Source organism: Temnothorax nylanderi, unplaced genomic scaffold (assembly GCF_030848795.1).
Source record: "Temnothorax nylanderi isolate EJ_2023f unplaced genomic scaffold, tnyl_v1.0 TNYL_tig0057_pilon, whole genome shotgun sequence".
NCBI lineage: Eukaryota > Metazoa > Arthropoda > Insecta > Hymenoptera > Formicidae > Temnothorax > Temnothorax nylanderi.
In genome coordinates, this window is record NW_027249119.1 from 410,932 (window position 1) to 425,715 (window position 14,784).

A 14,784-nucleotide genomic window follows, 5' to 3' on the forward strand; every position below is an offset into this window, starting at 1 on the left:
GTCCGGACATCGGATATCAGTCGTCTCCTTCCTAAGCCACGGTCACAACGTCGTCAACCTCGGTTGGCCGACACAATACCGCCAGGTCTGATGCTGCGTCCCGATGCATCCTTAAGGAGGATCGTCTCAGAGAATCTTCAGCCAGCCGGAAATTAAAATTTCTGAACGGGTCAAGTCGCCGGGTCACCGGAGAGGACACGTTTGTTCACGCTCGATGAACACGAGACTCCCTTCTTTCACCGAGGCTTCGCCTCGCTCGTCCCTACATCCGTTCCGCAACGGGAGATCCGGCGGATCATCCCATCGATCCCCGCTACCCCCATTGGAATCCGTTTTCCCGTGGAATCGTTCGCGATTTGTATCCGTGACGATAGCTGACGATGCTGGCGGTTACGCGCACGCTTCCGGCCAATTTCCTCTTGCGGGACCAGGACATTGGCGGGAACGCGGGCGGAGAAGGTGAGCCGCGGTTTAACGGATACGATTGTGTGCCGCACATTTGCAAGGACGTTACAAATTTGAGTCACGCTCACGCGCCCGCATAAGAGGAAATGAAAAATGAGCGATCGCGCGAGAAATAGATGTGCAATAAAGGAAGATGTAAAAGCACGAATGGGATGATGGCATGTATCCGAAGATATATGAAACGCACATTTAAAAAACTCAAAGATATACCTGAAGACAGAAACACGAAATTTAAAAAAAAAATAGGTTTCTAAATCATTTCTTTGTTAGTGACTGTTAAATTGAAATTACTAATTTCAATTACACAGTATTCTTCAATCATATGTAAAGAAACAGATTTTCACGATAAAATACTAAATATTATTTGTGTAATTATTTGCAATTTTTTATTATTATTGTGAGACATATTAATATAGCAGTCGCTTTCACTAAATTATTTTGAAAGTTATTACAAACATGTACGAGGAAAGAAGTATCCATATAATCCTGGAAATTAAAGATTTATTGATCTCCAAATTTAACGAGAAAATGATCCTTTTAGTTATTTCTCTTGATAATCGCTTCTTTTCTGAATCATAAAATCAATTTGCGCACACAAATGCGGAACAGATGTACAGTAAGGTGCATTAATTTGATGGGTCATAGAATTCTTTTTAATAACTTTTTAATAATTTACTTTAACAATTATTGAAGACCCAGTGGCCAATAAGTCAGAATTCTATGACCCATCGAGTTAATGCACCTTACTGTACACTATATAGCAAATCAATTTACTGAATATATCGAGCAATTTATGACATTGATTCTTTTATTAACGCTATTTGCTCACTCTATCCTTGTTTTATATTTAATAAGCGATAAAGATAGAATGATGCAATAGCGTTAAAGCGCGCTCCGCGAACGCCAAACGCCATCCATAGTGTTTGATAAATGAAATATTTTCATCATTTTTTTTAGTATCTATATTCATGGACTTTTAGCGTTAGTCGTATTAAGGGATACTTAGAGCAGTTTCTTTATTATTTTCAAACATAATCGCGTATAACACAAACGCGAATAATCCATCGCGAGAATTAACACGCGAAAAATTGGGAACAGAACGAGTTAGGATTTTGCAAAAAGGTGACTTTAACTGAAACAATCTCGGATAGGTGATGCACGTACGCGTGCGAATGTGCTCGCAGCGAAATGCAATTCGATTCTCGTCGATTTTTCGAAACAACTGAACGGCCGAAAAAGCCGGCAATAATCCAAGTACACTAACATCTCCGCGAGCAAAGCGACATTTTCGCGATCCGTAAAACGGGTTCGACACGGGCTCGGACCCCCCCGTCCGAGGTCTTTAAATCGAGATTAACGGGGAAAATCCTGCGTTCGATCGACTGCGCTTATAAACGAGATGAAATCCAGCGTTCGATCGACTGCGCTCATAAACGGGATGAAATCCAGCACTCATACGAATTCGCTCGTCCTGCGGGCTGTGGCACACACGCGGGATTTAGAACGGCTAAGTAAACGCTGGGTAGCATCTGGCGCGGAGGACGTAATGCCCGACAATAAGGGTGGCCCCGAATTACGTACCAACAGCGCGCGCGCGCGCGCGCGCTTTCTGCCGCTCTACATAAACCAAATGTAAGCGCTTTAACATAGAGGCCTCGTTAACCCTCTCGCGACCCTCGTAATACCGCGAATACATTCGTAATACTTAAACATTCCTAATGCCAACAAGCGTAATGAATAAAAGAAAAAATATTTTCATACTGCGATATTACGGAGATAAAACAGCTAATGAATGTGTGGTGGTTACATTGCCGGGTCGATAGATATAAAATATAACGAATGTAAATATCGAGTTTACAGACGCGAACGGAGAGAAATAAAAATTATTTTTACGCTGCGAGAGAGTTTAAAATTCTTTTAAACCATGAACGTATCTATAAAGGATTTTTTGATAAAATTTTACCTGTTACAAATATCTGTATCAATGTCAAAAAATGAAAGAGATATTCGAAGGAGTACGAATATCATATTCGTGCGTGTCTATAAATGGATCCTCAAAGCGATCGTTTAACAATTTCCCCGGCTAAATTGATCCTGAGTTGTTTGCATCGCGGTATCGAATATAAAGCTCGAATTGCATTTATCTGACGAGACTAGCGGGTATCGACGCCACCGGTACCTTCTTGAGATTAGCATTAAGCTGCACCTTTATTATACTTTAAGCCTACATTATTACTTCGCGCCGCGATACGCGCGTTGGGAATACGTCCCAGCAAACCGGCCGGGATCAGTAAGTTACGGTTGGCCAGAGACCGGATGCCGGAAGGAAGTTTCAGACGGTGCGACATATTTGTTGACATCATTGTCGACGTCCCTGACGCAACGTCGAGCTCGCAAACGCTTTTGAATGCTGGAAATGCTATGCACGTTTCCACATGTGTAGATTTGAGGCCAACAAATTTGATAATAATAATAATGGCACAGCGGACAGCAGATGTGGATTAATAGGTTAATCGATTTTAATAATTAATTAATTATTACGAGTTCCCGAGCTTGTCTCTCAGCGTTATATTCATCTGAATGGTTGCACTTTTCGCTCTCAATGTTCCAAATTATAATGTATAAATTTTTCACGTTTCTAATAACTAAATATATATACTTCTAAAAAATAAAAAGATTACATTCACTCACATGTACAATTCATTTGAATATAACAATTTTAATTTCTTTCAAAACTGCAGTAGTTCTACTAATAATTCTGTACTGTCTATCTTTCTTGCATTATCATACGTATCGCCATGGAACTTTTCGGCATTATCGTCATTTCGATCATCGTCCCCCTTTGTTATTGCAGCCAGCAACTTTCTATCTTTACGTACAGTTCGTTTTTCCGTCTGCGTTCTCGCGTTCTGGTCACGAAGGTATCGCTTCGAATTTAGTGGGATATCGGCGATCCGATTTGATTCTCTCTCCTCTCTCTCTTTTTCTCTGTTCCTTCGCATTCGACCATTCTTTCCCTCCGTTAAACGACTCCAACAAATTTCCTACGGTCGGTCGTTCGTTTCGCTATCGAACGCTGCCGTCTTCATGTTGTCGCGCGCGTTACCACACGTTACGTGCGACGTCACGTAAAAATAACTTTCGATTTGCTGCAATCGAGAGAGAAAAAGGCCCGGGCGGGGCAGCGCTGAACGTGCTTGTACGTGACAGTCTCCGGCGACGTGTTTCGTTCGGGGAATCGGCGAGCGAACGCGGGCGACGCCGCGCACGGGGGGCCAACTGATAAGACTCACCGAGCGATTCATCACGACCCCGCGATTATCTGGCTGTCAGTTCCGGTCCGGCGATGGATCAAACGTCGTGTTCCGCGCTGTCGGTGTCGCGGCGGGTGTTTTTGCCGTCGCGCGGAGCTTGTCCGCTCCGTTCGCGAGATACGGGACGAATCGGACATACGGCGCGTTCGGTCGCGTAATCTGGCTTGAAATTATTCCCCTGAGATAAAGTTCCGTCAATCTTATTTATGGAAATGTCACTGATCAAATGAGAAGTTATTTTTACCGCGTTGAATATGCGTCATGCACGCGTCTACGTAGAGTGAAAAATATCTATTATTCTTGTATCTCGTGTACATGTTATCGTTAAGAATGTATATTTTTATATTAAATATGTGCGTATTTTTATATTAATGTATATTAAATATGTATTATAAATCTAATAAACAAAGGAACTTTAACTTGTCCTTTCACTGATAAATTAAATTGAAATTTTGTTCTTAGCGTGGGAAAATATTTTGCAAAGAAGTCTAGAAGAAAGGTAAATAACGGAGAATTTGAAAACTGACTGTTTGATCTTATATAAAAATAACATAGTTGAGGAAAATGTATTATATGTATGCTTTAAAAATATCATAACTTATAATATAAATATCATTCAATACTCGGTCGGTAATGATTAATTCAATTTCAATTTACAAAAAATAATAATCTGTTTAAAACAGCAATTTTTATGCGAGTATCTCAATATATATTATTTTAAAGTATCATTATTTTTACCCAGTTTCTTGTAAACCTGTAAACCTATATTGATTTATTAAGAAAATTTAGAGATTTTAGTCGAGTTACATTCATTTTGACGGTTTAATTTATAAGTAAAGTAATAGTAAAATATTCAATTAGAATCAAAAGCCATGCGATCCAAGCCTAGGTCTTTGACGGCCTTATATTAATTTCTGTATACATATATATCTATATATATACATATAATTTTTCCGACAAACTGCGCGCCGATTAATTATCGGACTTTAAAACACAGTTATTGTTAGAATTTAGATAATTAGATCGAGTCGATTTAATTCCGGGGAGGGAAGGGTTTTAATTCTAACAATAACTGTGTTTTAAAGTCCGATAATTAATCGGCGCGCAGTTTGTCGGAAAAATTATATATATATATAGATATATATGTATACAGAAATTAATATAAGGCCGTCAAAGACCTAGGCTTGGATCGCATGGCTTTTGATTCTAATTGATTTGTTACGATCCTATTTCTCTTATTATTGTAAAATATTCGACTACGCTGCGCTATTTCGCGAAGAAACATCTATCGGCTAGAAGCTATCGAAGCTTAGGCTTCATCAGAGACTCCGGACCATTTTCGAAGGCCATATCTTCAATTGTGCACAAGAGCGTCGATGGCTTTTCGCTTTCGTCCGCCTTGGTGTGCACGTGCCACGTGAATACGCGCGTGAATGCACCACTGCATCGATCTAAACACGCCAGTAATATTGCAGTCTCTCGAGACACCCATAATTATTCCTCCCGATTCCTGTTTCCCCGTTAACAAACGTCGCTTTGAGCCGCGTCTCAGACTTCGCAGCGTCTTGCCTTCGCAACCGGATTTTGTGTGTGCGCGCGGCATGCCGCACCGCCTGTGCAATGCACAGTGTGCATCTAGTTTCCGTAGCGTGCGACTTCATTTGCAAATATGGCGAGCGTGCTTTCATCTGCCTTCCGGATTTTTCGCGTCGATACATCGACGTTTCGAAGCGCGATGGAATATTAATTCGTTCCGATCGAGCGCGGACGACACGTTTATGCCTCGCAGCCACTCGAATTCTTTTTCATTTTGCCCCCCGTGTTTTTCATTGAACTGTTGAATCCCGCGTCAGCTGGTCAGTAAATAAATTCGCAATTCCGCTGCTACCGTTGAAAAACGCAAGGGGGGAAAAAAAATTAATTGGCAGGTAACCATTTATCACCGCAGCTATAAATAAGCCGAGTGTGTGCGTAATTCAATTTTGACACTTGCATACGTGTCCGGCACATATCGCATGCGCATATCCAAATTTAGATAACAAAATTCATGCGGCATAGAAATTTGCTTAAATAGAAGATGAAATAGGTTCCTCCGAGCATAACTATATCAATGAAGATTTATCGGTTCACAGTACCGCCGATTGTCCGTATAATTTCACGCGCTGTAGTTTCGGCTGCACGCAAAATTCATATCTGTGCAAACTTTCGCAGTAACGCGCGTTTGCTCTTTTTTTCTTCTTTTTTTTTGCTAGCCGCGAACAATAGGTCATTCGGAATGAACCGCGCTAGCAATTGTTACACAAGTTTACGCGACTCGAACTGCGGCGACGTGCGACCGGCAGTGGTGCATCGCCTGCAAACATTCGCGCAGTTCGTAAACCTTTATTTGTCGTCCGGATGCTGGTGTGCGCCGGGGAAGCACCGCCGGATGTTGGGCAAGTCCGAAAAGTCCGCGTATCCGACCGCCGGATGCTGTCGCCGTTGCTGGCGGCGTGCGTGCCGAGGTAACTAATTGCCCCCCTTCGTATTGATTTTACAGCCGGGTTCCGGTATCTTGCGGGAAAAACAAAAAAATATAATCCGCGCGAATGTAACGACGGCGAAAAGAGAGCCGGCCGGACGGCTTTTTATCCTCGTTAATCTACGTCGGGCGTGGCGAGACGGCTGCATCGATCACGAAGTCCACTTAACGTGCATTTTGATAAGTCATTGCGATGTTTATTTCTGGCAGGACGCTCTTTCGCAAAGAGCATATTCCTGTTGCGCGTAGAGCATCTCTGTAAAGCCATAAATTTAACGAATTCGATGTAGAGAATTAACGAAGATTTTGTTAATGAAGACCGTAATGATATCACACTGACTCGTATTTTTCAAATCGTTTGATAAAATGTTAAAATGTATCTTATTGTTAGATGTTAAGACATGTTATTAAAACTCTAATCTGAGATTTACGCATGATTCACTTGAAATTGACTAAATGTTTAAATTTCATTATATGGAGGGGTAAAAACCACAGTGGTGTAAGTCAAATTTTTAAAAATATTTGACTTACACCACTGTATGTTTTTACCCCTCCATATATCCACGCTTACAATTAATTCACAAAATCTGTTCAATTTTTCCAGCTGTAGCTAATGCTATAACTAAGAAATTAATGTTATAGCATAATATAAAAATTAATATTAATATTAATATAATGTATATATTTCATCGAGATGCAAAACGTAAATTCATTCAGAAACTTGTGACAAAAAGAATTACAACTATGGTGTGTTCCATATGCAAAGGACCAGGTATGTTTGAGCGAATTATCATTTACGGCGATAATTTCTCTGCGATCGATCTTCAGTTTGTAATAAAAGGAAACTATTGCAATTGCAACGCACCACTTGCCGCGCGGAGTTGAGTTAATCTGAAAAATTTTCCCACAAATAACATTGGCGGTATTCGCCGATGATTTCGTTGAGCCCAGTGCCAAAAACGATCGTCCGCCAAATTATCGGCTTTGGCATTTGTGGCTTGATTGCGGAGTTACCTCTAAAGTGCTGCTGCGGACGATTTGGAAGAGAGAGTGAGAGAGAGGAAAGGAGGGGCAGAGGAAGGGGGAAAGAGCATGCGGAAATGAGAAAGGTCGGTAGATACAGATTGACGGATGGAGAACGAAGGCTGATAGAGAGAGAGTCGGTAGGTACCGATAAATATGGTCGGCGAGCGTGAACTTCTATCCTTCTATACGTGACGCCCTCGTAGTTCGCATCCTGCACGAATATCTCTTCGGTAATCAAGCTCCTGGCCGCAATTCGGACTAATTAATGGAGACTGATTGCACGGTCTTTTATCGAGACCTTTATGCTGACTTCATACTGTCGTAAGACTTATTTTTCTCTTCAACGGATGCTTTGCGTTGATTAGATTAAAATAAATTTTTGCAAGAATGCTCCCTTATGATGATCGTTTATATGAAAGAACACCTTTTATTTACTGGGATCGTTAGAAATCAGCGATAATTATTTTGTGAATATCTATTTTGCTGACATTTACGCTAATTTTTCTGATCAAGATATCTAAGAAAAAAATTAATATCTTGATTTTTAAACATATACAAAAAAATTAACAGCTTAAAACGGAATTTATATTAATACTTCTTTCATCAGGTAAATGCTTAGCTTAGAGCAACGTGTAAAACTAAATGAAGCTGCAGCGATTTAATCTACGGGCTATACTAATTTCGATCTAGGTCAGATCTCGTGTTAAGATTAAACAAAATAAAGATATCTGCTTTAAAAAAAAAATTTCGCCTTTATCGGTATCTATTTCCGATATACGTATCTGTTCCTATGTTTATCTCACGAAATAAAATGGAAGAGCTGCAAGATATCTAACATAAAAAATACAAGTTCTTCTATCTACAATTTTTCGTTACTACAATTTTATGGGACCCATGTTGGAATCGCGATATTTTCTTTCACGCAGTCTATTCTACAAAAGTGAACGAATTCTTCTCTCGAAAAAGATATTTTACGAGAGACATCTCTTTAAAAATAAAATAAGTTTCTATAATTGTGACTTTTATATTTCTTTAATACTTTTCTTTTTCAACGTAGGAAAAAAATGCAGTGATTTGATTAAAATCGTATTGAAGCTGAAGATTAGATGTAGCTAATATTATTATCGTTGGCTATTGTCGTCAGTTGAAAGCGTCATAAGATATATACTTCGACGTTAGTACATCTTAATCAGATATTCTAATGGCAATACAGAGTTTAATAACGAGCTTGTGATGAAGAAATCAAATCAGTTAGGCTAAATTCCGCGTAAATGGCCGAAATTGTTCGCGAGTTGCGCAGCGCTCTACTGACAAATCGATAGAACTTTCCTCCTACCGGCGTACATCATCAAACCACCGACTTTCTCTTCGGAAATATCCAGATACCCTTCAACAACGTGCAGTTGCATAGTTGTCCGTACAAAGTTTACGGCGGATCTCGGAGTCGATGTTCGGGCCCAGAATTAACACACCGCGCACCGCTATAAAGTTTCCGCAGGGAATCCGATTACGGCCGACTACGGTAAAGTCCCCGCAAATGGATTTGCCGTGAAAGTTCCCAAAAACGTTAATCGATCGATTGGTCGCACGGTCAATGATGCCGGGGTTTTTGCGGGCTGACCCATTTACGCCTTCCGGAATGAGGACCAAACTAACCAATCAGTGACGCGATCATTATTAATAACCGAACAATTTTGCATAAATGTGTAGTATGTATATGCACGGAGAGAATTTTTTGTTATATTTTACCCTTAAATTCACTACAAACTTGGGACAACTTGGCAACCAAGGAATTTTTAAAATATACAAAAGACATTTTACAAACAACGTGATAAAAATTACCAAGCAGATTGGTAAATTTTGAAAAATTATTGAAATTTCCTAGATATATTTAGGTAAAATTAATCAAACATATTTTATATTTTAATGTAATAGATATTAATATTTTTTATTATGGTAGATACTAATCAGAATAGCTCGCATAAAATTCTTGGTGGTACATGTTGTCCCACAACTACCATGATTTCAGGGTATACATTTTAAGAGAAAATTCTCTCCGTGTGGTATATTCGTTCGTTTGGATATTACGAATAATACGGCCTAATAACAGTGACCGATAAGAGTGGCATGCGATGTATTGGACATATTCAAAATATTTGATTAACTATATATATGTAATTAACTGAATAACGAAAATGAAAATCTACGTTGAAAGCGACATATTTCAGATTCAAATTAAATGAATTAAATGCGTTGAATATTAAAATATTTAAATGTTTAGCGTATGTAGTACAAACACATTTTTCCATAAATAATATAAACATCTGTTAAATTAGACATAAATATATCTCGTAGCTCTGCGTAAAAATAAGCCAAGTTTTTCAAGTATGAATTTCATATAGTATTTTATAGAGAGCGCGTTTCACCAATTCTTCTTTATGTTAGATCGTAATTTTATCAGAGCATATCTATGCAGGATTTGTCTGTCAGACGGACCTATCGATATGCTTCAAAGTCTCAAATCCATGTAGATATAAATGCGTTCTTGCGAACATTTTTCCTTCTTTTCGAGGGAAAGAAGATTTTTCATGGATTGTAATGTCTCTATACAGATAGCGCTGCATCGAGATCGACAAAGTAATATTTTATTGACATTTTTCCTCTTTTAGTCCTCGACAATGTCCCGTTCGGACGAGCAATATAAAATAAGTAAAAATAACATTATGTTAAGCTATATACAGCTTTGCTATCAGATCAATGCGCTGGGATATGGTTACCGCGGAAGTTCGATGCGCTTCCTAACAGTCCACGGTTGCATAGTCGAACAGTCGAAGAGAAGTTTACGCTACGTTTGAGGCTAAATTGGATCACGAATTCTCGAAGTTTCCACCGGAAAATCCTGTGAGGATTTCCTATGAACCGACAGTGCAAACTGAGCAAACTTGCGAACAAAAACGGGGTTTAGATTCTGTACTATGCTTTTTAATTATTAAAAAATCAAGTCTTTCAAAAAGGAAATTAGAAACTTTTACTTCGCCAGTAAATAATCAACAATAAAGATTTTTTATTCGACTTATAAACTGGTTATCTTTATTAATTATAATTGTCACGACGTTTCATGGTTTTTTATCTTTCTCAATCGATGTAACCTTTGATAGCTAATAAGCATCCTTTTTTTAAATCACTATAAAGATATTAAAAAAAAAAAAAGGAAATATTAAAAGTAACATATCTGACGATACATTAAGCTTTTATAATATTTGTACTTACTGTAATTGATTATTTACGATTTCATTCCATTCGTGATGTTTTGCTATTTTGAAACATGAAAATAGCTCTGAAGTTGTGCGCATTTTACGCATTTTGTCTTCTGGTATAAATTATCATATTTTTGACAGCACGCAAGTGTGGTCCACTATACTTAATAAAATATATATTACTTTTATATATATTAATTCTTTCCAATGTACAATTACTTTAATCGAGCGAACAAGTTAATTTGTTGCCATATATAACGAAATTCTCACCTCCGCTGCAGATTTCTTTTTACGCGCGATTATTTTTACCCGCTGCACATAGTAGACATTATTATGATGCATAACTGCAGCGCCGTCAAAGCAGAATGGTGCGCTGAGAATGCGGAAGCTCATAGTTAATCCACTATTCATCCTATACCTCTCACTAACCCTCTCCCCCCCCCTGCAGAAGAATGTCCGAAATTGTTTGCATGTCAAAAGCCGAAACTTTGTAGTGTTATAGCCGGCACGGTTCGCTGTTCCGTGAATTTATGCAATGCGTGTAAACATAAATTTTTCTATCTCTTTTTTTTAAAAGAATTATAGAGGTGCAAAAGATCGCAGGCGCGGCATATTATGAATTTTTGCGCTTTTACACTGAATACGTTGTGCGTTTCGAAGTTATTCTTTCGCCGAAAAGGCCAAGCTGGTTGGCCTTTTCGGCCAACGTGTTGATTTACGACGCCATTTCACACGCGAAAACTGCCTTTTGCGATAGTATAAAGAAAAATATCTCTGTTATGAAAATCAGTTTCACAATACTTCTTCTGTGCAATTTTCAATTTTATATTGATCATTTTTGGAAGAAAAAAATCGCATAAAAATGCATATATTTGATGATAAACGCATAAAGTAAGTATCTTTTGTTTAAAAGTTATTATTATTACACGCAAGTAAGAAGCTACAATGATTGCATTATAATGATATACACACATGATATATATAATTATGTTTAAAATAATTATTATTTCCAGAGTAAGTAAATTCTATTTTATTAAAGTTAAATTATAGACAATATTGTTTTCTTGAAAGATACTATGTATAACAATTTTCACTTATTTTTTCGATTTTTAAGTAATGAAGAAAGAATGAAAGGTCAGTATAGGAATCCTTTATGAATATCTAAATAAAGTTTTCATTGTTATATCGTAAAATAAGAAGATATCCTGTCTCTTATTAGGTTATAAAATGTTTGATATAGCTGTGAAATTAAAGGTATTTTAGCACAGCTTGTTTTATGCAGTTCATTATTTTTTCCTTCCAAAAATATCAGACAAAATGAATATTACATATAATAATAATTTATAATAATCATATATCGCACATATCTATCATCATGAGAAGTTTATAATGGTCCTTATTTTCATGAATTTCAGAAAGCACAATTGGCAATAATGATGTTAATGATTGAAAATGCTCTTACCTGATTGCCATGCTCTTTGCTTTCAGATGATGCCATCTCTGGTTCATTTCATCCAATCGACGTTGCAGCATAACAGCGTCATCTTGACTCGCCAGGGAACTCAATAATTTTCGTCCGGTACCGTTCAAAGATGCGTAAACGTCTCGGTGCGTTTCTATTTCCGACTGAAGATCCTGCAACAAGCAGGAGGATGCCTCCTTAGATCCTTAAGAACGAGGTTAAAGGACGTCACGGGAAAGGTGCCAGTTATTTGGAAAAGGTGTATATATTTTCAATCTGTGACAAGAATGACTCAAAGTAACAACTTTATCAATACAAATTAATACGCTTAAATATATAATCAAGAATTTGAGCACGTAATTTTTCTCATTACAATTTCTCCAATTAAAATATGGTTATTTAGTAATTGCACATATTTCTGGAGAAATGTAAATTAAAAAAAAAAGGATATAAAACTTCGATTTTAGGGACTCTTTTTATGGAAATGGGAAGCATTTGCGCGGCAGAGAGAGAAAGAGAGAATTCGTGGTGTTTCGTCATCGCGATGACGTGAATTGCAGTCTGCGCGTGGATAGAAATGATTTATATACGAGTTTCCATGTACAACGGTGGTATACGAGTACGTCGGCGCCGACATGCAATGCATGCGCCAATGAAAATAAATCGGCGCCGATGCGAGTGAATTAAGAAATATTCGCTGGCGTCACGACAAGAACAATAGGATTTGTTTTGTTCCCTTTAAAGCAGGTATGCACGGTTTGCAGTTACGTGCAAATCTGGCCTTACTTTATTCCACATTCCTTATCAATATAAAATTAGACAAAAAGTTTCATTAAGCAAATTTTAGAAAAATCCCAGAATTCTCTTCCGAATGTTAAAAATGATATCTATAAAATGTCAATTAATCTAAAATTGCAGAATTGGAAATAACAAATTTTTGTAATTCGTAATTTGTAATTTCTACAAGCAATTTAAACTAGCACAATTAATCACTAATTGAAAGCCAATCAATTTGTATTAATAATAAAGTTGTTATTATTATAAAATGATTATGTAATTAATGTTTAATTGATGATGTTAATAGTTTGTTTTAATATTGCATATATGGATATCATTCCATTCAGATTCGTACAAATAGTATTACTCTCTATTACAGATGTATTTTATATTTTGATATGGATAACATGAAGGAAAGCAATAATTTACGAACAAAGAGGTTTTCAACTTTGTCACAGAGATTATAAAAATAGAAATAAAAATATTATCAAAAGTACGTGTCACTGTCGCTCGTTTAATCCAGGTGTCAGAAAATATTTGAAAATAAAGAAAAATACGAAAGCAGAACGTTCTCTAGAGAAATAACATGCAATAGCAACGACACTACAAAGTCCGTGAAATATCTCTCGTTTCCGTTTGCCGCGGCGTTGTCTTAATCTGAAACCGTCTGCCTGTCAACGACGGTCGCACTCCCTTTTCAAATCCTCCAGCCCCTTCCTAACCCTCTTCAATTTTTGACACGCCCGAATTGAAGGCTGCAATCTCGAGAACGATTCTGGCCCAGGATTCGATTCCCATCTGGGTCGATGATCGACGAGTCAGAGCGAGATATTTTTCAGCTGCAGTTTCCGCGCGAATTGACGCCGGTGACACCCGGTGTGCATCGCGGAGACACGCGTAATGAAAGAAAAAAAGAAGGAGGGGAGAACGTGGCGCTCGCTTTTCTCTCGGAAAAAAAAGGAGTAAATATATCGACGAGTATACCGTTTGCGCCGGAGAACGCGCTCCGGAAAATTGGGCACATCGATCAAACTGGCTCTTACCCAGCGACAGACGGACCGTACGTCCGTCGAGCGCGTTCGAATTGGTAACGTTTAATTGGCGCTCTTGGTGGCAGCTTGCGCGGAAGCTAATTTCGTTTAAAGCTCGATGGGGACGCGTGGAGTTGCCCTGCATTTCGATCCTCGAAATCCACAGATTATGAATTGCTACGCGTCGGGCTTGGTAAACAGTGACGGCAATAAATATTACGATGCTGAATAATATTTTTCACGTATCCCAGTCGTATTGTTCACTACAGCCTACAGCGTAGTCATGTTATTCAACAACGTGGAAAAAATGAAGACGTACAAAAGGTATATAGATATATAGAAAATATAAATTAGCTAACCCACATTAGTCTCAATATTTGCATGTAGCATATAGTATGTCTAAAATTATTTATTACGATAATAATTAATTTTATTTCTACATGTTGATCATAAAAAAGAAAGATCGTAATGCTAATTAAAGTTTATAACACATATTTCTTTCGTTACAATTACTACTATAAATATTTCTACTTTAATATTCATTCAATTCGGAGTTTATCATGTTAGCAGGGGCGAAACAAAAATCAAAAATAAAATAATTGATAAACTTCATAAACTTTTGCGATGAGTATAATTTTATTAAGGGAAAAATTCACTCAAATAACGAGTACCTTCTTACGGGCTGATAAGACTCGTTTTACCGCACTTGACAGCCAACAATATCGCAAAGTTGTATCAATGTCATTGCGATCTCTCAAGAATGTATCCCCGATGTCGATTAGATTTTTCCCGCTAATGGAGCTCTCGTAGGGACGCCATCGTGGCGGGCTAAGTATTAAAATGTTCAGGGATGCACCAGGGAGATGGCTCGGAAAAAAGTGCAAAGTACAAAACGTTTTTGCATTATCCGACGCTGCTCCGAAGTTCTTAT

General features: G+C 37.9%; 1 protein-coding gene across 11 annotated transcripts in view; it reads right to left on the minus strand.

The window, feature by feature from the left end:
• LOC139773086 (dystrophin, isoforms A/C/F/G/H) overlaps window positions 1–14,784 on the minus strand; it is a 470,778-nt gene that overhangs the window by 107,990 nt on the left and 348,004 nt on the right. For 10 of the 11 annotated variants that reach the window (XM_071707318.1, XM_071707327.1, XM_071707317.1 and 7 more), the window contains one exon: window positions 12,046–12,218. In XM_071707318.1, the coding sequence (XP_071563419.1) occupies window positions 12,046–12,218 (173 nt within the window). The remainder of the gene's footprint in view (window positions 1–12,045; window positions 12,219–14,784) is intronic. The other variant, XM_071707320.1, reaches the window with a different exon arrangement.